Genomic DNA, 9,240 nt, shown 5'->3' with positions numbered 1-9,240 from the left:
TGAGGGGCTCAAACATTTATTTATACCCTTATTAAAAGTTACAATAAAACCATTAACATCTTCAAACAATAGCAAAATAAAGAAAACCAAAAATATCGGCCAAAACATATTTACAGAGACAGTTTGCAGATTTAAAAAGCTCACATTTTGTACACGATCTCCACCCTGCTTCAGAAACGCGAATGTGGTTTTAGCCAGAAAAGAAAAAGCACGAACAAAGACATCGCCTGTTCCACCTCCAATTTCACTTTTCTATACATGACAAAATACAGGAATGTAGAACTGTAAAAATGAATACCATTAAAGTGTCCATGTAACAGTCATTTGGAGTGACGGAGATGTTCTGTCCCGCTCGGTGACAATTTTTAGATCCCGAAAAAATAAAAATAAAAAAAGAAAATGTTATAGGGCTGCCACGCTGTTATGAGGATGCTTTTCCATGAGTTGAGAAAATAAGTCAGTATTCCTGATTCGCTCCACATCTGATCCATTACCTTCACCACACGCCAGTCCCTGTGTGTGCCGCTAGGGGGCGACACTTTCATCGCGAGAGGGCCCGGTGAGACTCTGTCATAGAACTAATAAAAGGCAGTGAACTGGTGGTTGAATCAGCAAACGTGATAAATCCTTTTTGTCTTCTTTTGTAGTTTTGTTTAGAACTTTAAGAACGTGGCACGAGTCTCTCATATATATATTTATATACTTTAATCTTGGAAAATCAGTTCATGCGCCGCGGCAGGGCGCGGTCACTCCGCCTTGGTCTCGCCTTCAGAGGCGGCGGGTGTTGTGCCCTCGGCAGGGGCGGCGGCCTCTTCAGTGGGTGGGGCCACTGCAGGTGGGGCCTCTTCTGGTGCCTTGGACTCACCGCCCTCGGGCGTGGCGGCAGAGGCCTCGCCCTCTTTGGGCTCTGCAGCCGGCGTCTCCTCTTTGGTTTCTTTAGCGGCGTGGCCGTTCTCCTCTGGCTTGTCCTCCGCTGTGGGGGAGGCGGCCTCCTCCTTGGCCTCCTCGCTGCCCTTCTTGCCCTTCTTCAGCGAGATGCCCTTGAACTTGAAGGAGTTCTTCAGGGAGAACTTCTTCTTCTTTACATCCTTGGCGGCCTCACCCTCAGTTTTGGCGGCCTCGCCCTCGGTGGCGGGCGCGGGTTCGATAGCATCTCCGGCACCTGTCTCGCCCTCCTTAGCCGGTTCAGCTGTGCCGTTTCCATCTGCAGCTGCCACTTCCCCATCGGTCTTGGCTGACACGTCGCCGTTGGTTTTGACGTGTCCGTTCTCCTGCAGAGAAGAAAACTGGTTACATTAAAAACTGGATCAGAGCGAAGATGCTGAAAATCACCCCAGTGCACAGATACACGAAATGTACACGAATTAAATATTTTCAGAGGTACTAAATTAAAGGGGATTACTGGAATATTAATTCACGTTACGTTTGAGCTGTTTGGCTCAACAGCTGCTTGTAATACTCAGACAGAACGCGCGGGGGCAGTAGTGCTGCATCGAACCGTCAGCGCAACGCGCACTTTGGGAACAAAGGATTCCCCTTGAAACCTTTCCTCATCCAAATGATGCAGTTTACATCAACCACTGGTCTGAACCCAGGGCACGAAACAAAATCCACTTTAAACTCAGTAAATAAAAAGAACGCAGATCCGCGCGTCTCCCAACAACGAACCAAGTTTACGTGGACGGATATTAAATCGTCCACGGAGCTGATCCGGGGTCAGACTAAAACAAAGCATCTGAAATAATAATTAAAAAAAAATGATTTTTTTTTTTTAATCACTATTTTTAGTGGTGTCTGAAAACACATCGAATGAAGGCAGACTGGAGCTGTGCGCCTGTGCGCGCTTTGTCCGCAGCCTCCGCAAAATGCGCCTCCAGCAGAGGTATTTGCATGTTTTGCAGTTTAACCTCACAGCTTTTGTTCGACGCGGGGAGCGACTTTACACCAAATTACAAACCGACTCATGAGAGAAAACGTGTTTCACAGACGCATCACGGGTGGTTTAGGGTCTTTTTTTTGCGTAAAACCTGTGCGTAAAAGCGTATCTGCGGCTCCTTTGGACGGAATTAACGAAGGCGGCTCGGGGTCTGGATTCAGGGGACTAGTTTGAGTTTGATGTGTTAAATGTGGTCGGTGTGGCACCGTGCACCGGGGCTCCGGTTTGGACTCACCTGGCCGTTCGCTTTGGCGGCGGCGGAATCAGCCGCAGCTTTTCCCTCCACAGATACTCCACCCTTGGACAAGTGGGCTCCCATTTTCTCCGTTAAATGATCGGAATAAAAAAAACTAAATAAAATCTAAAAAGAAAAGCCTCGAGGAGATTGGAAAGTTAAAAATCCAGCTCTGGAGTAAGTGGAGTTTTCCAAACCACTGGAAAAAATAATCAGGCTGGACCTCCTCCCAGATCAGGTTTGGAAACGAGAAGATCCTACTCGTGCGCGCGCGAGCCCCACGATGGCTGAGCTCAAATTAAACATGTCAGAGAGAAATTGTGAGTATTTCAACCGCAGGCTCCTCCTCTGGGCGGGGACAAGCAGGCTGTGTCCAATCAGCAGTGGGGGAGGGGCTTCCATCCCTCTGGAGTCTGCAGACAGATTTGTCCCCGAGTTTGAGACGTCTGGAAGATTTTTGACACTCAAAGTGGACACATAATTTACAGAACTACAACAATCATAAAGTCAGCAAAATAAATAAATAAATAAAAAAAACCTTCATGTTTGTGTCAAATAGGTGTTAAAATATTACGTTTATTTTACGGCAAGTTCACTTATTTCATGAGTCCTGTTAAAACTTGAAGGCACTCAGAGTTTTACATGATAAACACACAGTTACTCAGATTCATTATTTGTCATTCAGTGGTGCTGTAATATTTAACGGCTCATTCCAAAGTTTCAAATGGAGTGCCACCTGAAGTCCTAGTGAGCCATCTTGCAGTTCCGAGTGCGTATGCCTGGGAGAGCCTATAGCACCTCCAGGTCAACCCAAGCAGCGGTTTGCTGCAGGCTTAAACAATACAGCTGGAGTTTGCATGTCCGTTTTCTTCTTCACTACTGTCACAATTGCCCATGTTTTTGCTCAATCTCGTGTGGCTGAACACCACTTGTCCCTCTAAGATGTTGACGCCAACCACACGGGACCGCTTAACTAGTTAGCATGCCCGAGTCTCGTTCTTTATCGGAATTAACCAGACACATCGCTCCACCAACAAAGAACGGTGAGAATAAACGCTGAGAGGAGCCTGTGAGAGCAAAAGAGCGATCAGTCTGTTCATCCTTTCTGTGTCCGGGCCACGTGAGGTTTCACGTGTTGAGTCAAGTTAATCCGCAGGCGAGTATTCCCGGTGTAACCGGTACACCAACGCTGCCCAGCGGGTCCTGGGGATAATGCCGCAGGATCGCTAGTTGTCATCACTTATGGTCAGGACATTCTTGGTGCAATAATTTCACCTCTAGCCCCGGCTGTCCATCTTAATCACGACCCCAGTTAAGAGAAGAAAAGTGACAAAATAGGGCCACAGCACAATTCCATGATTCCTAGCTGGAATATCCAGGTGTCCCGCTTTAAATACTGTAATTTTCTAAGTAAACACTTCAGACCACGATTATAACAGATACAATCCACCCAACTCATTGAGGAAATGACTATTATTATTATTATTATTTTTTTTTTTTGGAGGTTCATAATCGCTCTGTTATTCCATCTGATTCTTTGTTATAGATAGTTGTCACTCTATTCCTTTATTCTGTTTTGCTCTAATAAAGTCCTAAAAAACAGTTCGGACCCTGCGGGACACTCAGTTAAGAGAACCAACTACAAGCTATTTAACTGCAACAACTTTAAGATCTGCTACTGGAGCTGGAATTACCCCAAAATACAGATAAACAGAGAGAAATTACTTTAATTTAAATAGCGACGCTCACTTGTGTCGGCTGTGTTTGGGTCAGATGCTTAATGACTAGATGAGGTTTATGGCTGGGTTTGGTTTTATGGTTGGACAGGTTTAGATTTAGGGTCGGGTTAGGGACAGGTTTGATTAAGTTTTGGTTTGGTTTTAGTCTGAGATTTAATAACTGAGATTTCTCAGTAGCAGTGTTTCCTCACAGTGAGAAGGTTCCAGGTTCTGGTTCAGGTTCCTGTGTGGAGTTTGCATGTTGGTTCTCTCCGGGTGCGCCGGGTTCCTCCCACTTCCAGAGACACGCAGCTTGGGTGAACTGGTGACTCGAAGTTGACTGTAGGTGTGAATGAGCGTGTGATTGTGTTTGTGTGTCTACGTGTGGACGTGTGATGGACTGGCGTCTTGGTCAGAGTGAACCCCGCCTCTCCCCTAGTGACCTCTGGGATAAGCTCCACCCCTATGACCTTTAACTGGAATAAGTGGGTATAATGAATGAATGAGACTTCTCAGGGCTTAAGTCACTCCCACATTCAAACTGTCCAATCAGATCATCACACTTTTATTCAAAGTCTTGTCCAGACTCCATAAGTTCTGAACCACACCCACTTTTGAATAATCAATTAAATCTCTTTGCCATGTCGCTGAATCACAGATCCAACAGGCGGACGAGAATAAAAATGTCACAGTGATATTTTCTGTGTGTAAACGGGTGTTGCACATCTTGAGCATCCGTCTCCGGATTTTGGAGGACAGGCCTTGTTTTCCGCTCATTACGTAACGTGTGGCCACGGCGCCTCACTGGCACCGGATCCAAACCCGTGAATCAACCTCCTGTCAGCCGCTAATGAGCTCTCTTGGCGAGAAATCCAAATCCCCCGATCGTGGTAATGACGCTGCATTTTGTTGGGGAGTTCAAAGCCTACGGTTTCCTCTTTTGAGCCGGCGGGGTCGAAGGTCATATGCTTTAAATTGTGTTATGAGAGCCAGTGGACAAAGTCCCCGACGGGACACGAGGATAAAAATGTCAGTTTTTCTTTTTTCTTTCTTTTTTTTTTACATGCATAGAAAATACACAAGCTGTTTAATTGAAATTTGTTCCCTTTTTGATTCAGACTTGATCCAAAGATTTTAAATCCATGTTGACAAAATGATGCACGTATTTCTAACATAACTTTTACAATTTCATCTTGTGGGTTTGTCAGTGACGCATCTTTTTGTCTGTCTTTGGAAAAATAGTTGCTGATATAGTCAAATATTTAGCTTTCCATCATTAAAACTACTAAAATTGAACTAAAATTATTCAGTCTAACAAAGATAATTCGAAGGTTCTGCAAATACATTTACTTTAATATATGACATCATGTCAATCACTTTTTCAATACTGTATTTATTTATTTATTTATTTATTTAACACCTTTTTGAACAAGATGCGCTCAACTTCACAGGGTTTTATATTGTTATTATTATTATTATTGGCAGTCGTGGTTTATTGTGTTAAAATGATTTTCCAAAATGAACAGTTTGATTCCTGTAAAGACAAATCAAACCAAAAATGTGAAACACCAGGATGACATTTAAGATATATTTTGTTATAATTAAAACAGACTTCAGGAAACCTTTATTTGGGCAAATTCATTTTATTTATGATGGCATCACAGTTTGACATATTCTTGGTATCTGTAATACATCAGAATTATTATTACTGTTATTGATGACTCCATTGGTCATGACGTAGTTCTGATGCTTCTAACAGATTTGGGTAAATTTGGATTAGCAAAGAACGTAGATGCTAGCATGAACGTGACTTGGAAAATAGCTGTGAATTTGAAAACTCTTATCATTGTTGAATTTGTAGTAAATGTAAGTGTCCTTACAGGTAACTAATAGCAATACCTTTGCACACAAACTGTTTCTTGATGCAAACAGTGAGCTTAGCAATAGGCTAATATGAATTAGCATCAATAAAGCTACCATTTACCAATGGAGCTAGTTTTTACACATCAGGTTGGTGATTAAAAATATCCCCCAAATTTTGTCAGACATTTGCAAGAACATAAGTCAAATTTAAAAAGACTTATCAGATGTGGTAAAATGTCAGGAATTAAAGCCATTTTGAGTGAAATTATGACTGTGAAGTGCAATGAAGGGATGTCGATTGAAGCTTTCACATAATCAGAAGTTCAGTTAATATAAGCATCACAATTCAGGGAGTCAAAACAGAAATGAAGATAGCGATAATTACTTTCATGTACAGGCATTATTATATTGTATGATGAAGTCTGGGGTGGCAGAGTATGTGAGGGTGGTGCAGGATATTAGGATATTGTGAAAAGATGTGAGGGTTCAAGGTGAAGGTGTAGTTGCATCAAGGTTTGGATTTGAGCTACATTTCTTTACAGTGATGGTGGTCAGGTTGACAGATGAGATCATACAGGACTCTCAACTGAATATAATGCTTCCAGAGAATAGGGAGCAGGTTCTGGAGACTCTGGGGATGTAAGGGTATGCTCTGGAGAGAAGAGGAATGAAAGTCAGTAGGTGTATGGTGAAGAGACATGCATGTAGAGAGGGAGGGTGGTGGAATGGTGTAGGAGCAAGGAGTAGAGAGGTGAGACTGAGATGATTTGGGTTGAGATGTGCAGAGGCGAGATGTGGGGTATATAGGGAGAAGGATGCTGAGGATGGAACAAGACTAGATGAGATGGATTAAGGACAAAAAGGAGGTTTTTGGATGTGCTAAGGGAGGACATGTAGGTGGTTGGTGTGACAGAAGAAGATGCAGAGGACAGGGAGAGCCAGATGCATTCTTTCTAGTCATAACGGAATCTGAGATATATTTGAAATTCTATATTTGAAATTTAAATTTGAAGTACAGTTGCCATATGCTGACTAGTAATGAAATAATGAGTGACTAACAATTCTACCAGCTAATCAGTGTTAAAAGGTCTTGCCACATATGTTGCCTTTTCGTCACTGTTTTGACCCAAGCAAATGGTACACACACACACACACACAGCACAGTCGTGGTATGTGAAGTATGTGCACACCACCCAGAAAATGATCTCCATCCATTCAGTGGGCTGAGCTTCCAGAACGGTTTACACCCTCAGGGGTTAAAAATGTGCACCCCTGCCCCCTAACCAACACCCCCCCCCACCCCACCCCCCACATAACACACACATAACTACCACGACACACATTCTTCCAAACTAAGGCATGTACAAAAACGTCTTTGAAAGATATCAGCCCTCATATCACCACCCAAACGGACAAGTTTAAGACAATAACGGATGAAGAATTCCTTGTTTGTGTCCGATGTGGGATTCCTGTGTTGAGGTTGTGTGTTTGTGATTCAGATTTTTGAATGAACTGATATAAGAGGGAGATGTTCTGGGCACATGATCTGTCAAAGTCTCTGCTGCGACGCTTCTCCTCCGGGTGAACCGGCAAATATAAAATACAACAATCTGGGGATCTGCTGCATCAATACATGCAGTTTCCAGAAGCTCCGTGAGGAGAGCAGGTTGTCCTGTGGAGTCCATGTGTTCATTTACTCACTATTGCAGGTAGCTAAACAGGATAGGAGTTGGCCTATCAATATGTGCACTTGTGTTTGATTCCCAGGGAAGCCTTTACTGGAGTAGTAATCTGTGATGGACTGACATCTATCCAGAGGTCTTTTACTTCCATCCGCTTCACTCTGTGGTATCCAGGGATAAATGGACCTCAGGCCCGATATGGGACTTCTTGACACGCATGCAGGTGCCTCAGTGCTGACGACACCTGCGTTTCGACTGGCTGCAGCAGACAGATGGTTACTCTTAAAGTATGGATGGATAGACAGGTTGTGTACATGGATGGTTGTCATCCAAAATCTAAAGGTGGTTCTGCACTCTCTGGATGTGAGGACACACTCCACCAGTGCATGCTCTAGGACCTGACCTGACTTTGACATATTCTGAACCCTAAAACAGTTCAATCTTGGTGCACAATCACACCAAATAAATGTAAGAAGCCATACCCACCCAAAGGATTTAAGAATTTGAACTGCGGAGACACTCAGTGTGGATGGAACACAAACAATACAGTGCAGGCTCTGAAGAGAAACTCTGACTTAGTTTGTGTCCTCGTGACCTGTGGCATAATTAGTGCTAAGCAGGTAATGCGACAGCAGTGGGACCTGGAACTTACATATATAATAATGTGACCACCGGTATTGAGCATCAGCTTGATGATGGAAGGATTTTGGCCAGAGTATGGAGTGGCATTACTGAAATCAACTGGAGCATCACATCACCTTATCTCTCGGTCTACTTTTGCATACTGGGTTGGTACCAGACTCGCATGCATCACAAGCAGCATTTGCACATCTGCGATTCTGCACTGTACTGCATTACTGCTCAATCTTTCCACATCATTTGTCTTTGATAATATCTTTTTTTCCTCATTTGTCTTTGATAATATCTTCTTTTCCTCACTTTATCTTCTCTGACTGTTTCTTGACATGATTTTTCCAGAGAACATTCAGTTTGGGCTTTTGCGTGCGTATGTGTGTTCGTTTGTTTGTGTTTCAGTGGGACAGAGGTGTCTCTCTGGACTTGACCTAGTTTCGATACAGAATGCCTATGCATGCCAGCTGGAACTTGAGAATTTGATCAATGATTTTGCACTGACGAAAGCCCAGAAATTGCACCAGTGATGTAAGTAGAGCCTCTTTGTCTTTATTTATTAGGATGATCAATATTTCCACTTGGGTTTTGTGTTTATTAGGCCTATGGGCCGATGTGTGTCATGGTGCGCTGTCACCAATATTTTTTATTTGTTGTTGTGTCTTTATCCTCTGGTTGGCAGTGCTGGTGGCGTTGGTGGGGGTCGGGGGGGGGAGGTGGTCTACCGTCTGCCTTGACAACCCTACATTAGTGCCGTTACTTCACTGGTCATGACAGTTACCAAAAAGGAAAATTTGCTGCTCCACAAGAAGAAATCATCCAAACCTAATCTGGTGGATAGAATTCTTCAAATTATTCAGAAAGTATTTGACCAAACTTTCCAGTGATTCTGGAAAACTGGCACCAGGAACAAAGTGCACAGAAGAACAGCAACCAGTGAAATCCAAACCAAGTGGCCGTACTCTTACATCAGTGATGGAATGTGAAGCTGAAACATCAGTGATTTCTGACAATATTTACTGTATTTCATGCCATTGCAGTGATTCTGCTGGAGGCCTGTGGCTGGAGGACTTCCTCTGGCTTCGACCTGCCTACTTATTTTGGTCACGTTCAGCATGAAGCTTCTTCTCCTCTTCACACACTTTCTTCCTTTGAGTGAGTCAATGCCCGTTTGTG

General features: G+C 43.5%; 1 protein-coding gene across 1 annotated transcript; it reads right to left on the bottom strand.

The window, feature by feature from the left end:
* Positions 1-2,462, bottom strand: marcksl1a (MARCKS-like 1a). Its single transcript, XM_034195554.1, has 2 exons — positions 2,172-2,462; positions 1-1,271 (listed from the first exon to the last, which is right to left on the bottom strand). Exons 1-2 carry the CDS (start codon positions 2,253-2,255, stop codon positions 747-749), a joined length of 609 nt encoding a protein of 202 aa, XP_034051445.1. The 5' UTR covers positions 2,256-2,462; the 3' UTR covers positions 1-746.
* Between the last annotated feature and the right edge of the window lie 6,778 nt (positions 2,463-9,240).

This window comes from Thalassophryne amazonica, chromosome 19, assembly GCF_902500255.1.
Source record: "Thalassophryne amazonica chromosome 19, fThaAma1.1, whole genome shotgun sequence".
Classification (NCBI taxonomy): Eukaryota; Metazoa; Chordata; class Actinopteri; order Batrachoidiformes; family Batrachoididae; genus Thalassophryne; species Thalassophryne amazonica.
Note: the sequence above shows the minus strand (reverse complement) of the source record. Positions and strands in the feature narration are given on the sequence as shown.

Bases quoted from the DNA above. Each gene is read 5' to 3' on its own strand.
- marcksl1a (XM_034195554.1), bottom strand. From the start codon at position 2,255: ATGGGAGCCCACTTGTCCAAGGGTGGAGTATCTGTGGAGGGAAAAGCT. The intron at 1,272-2,171 runs GTGAGTCCAAAC...TCTTCTCTGCAG, and splicing joins CCGCCAAAGCGAACGGCCAG to GAGAACGGACACGTCAAAAC.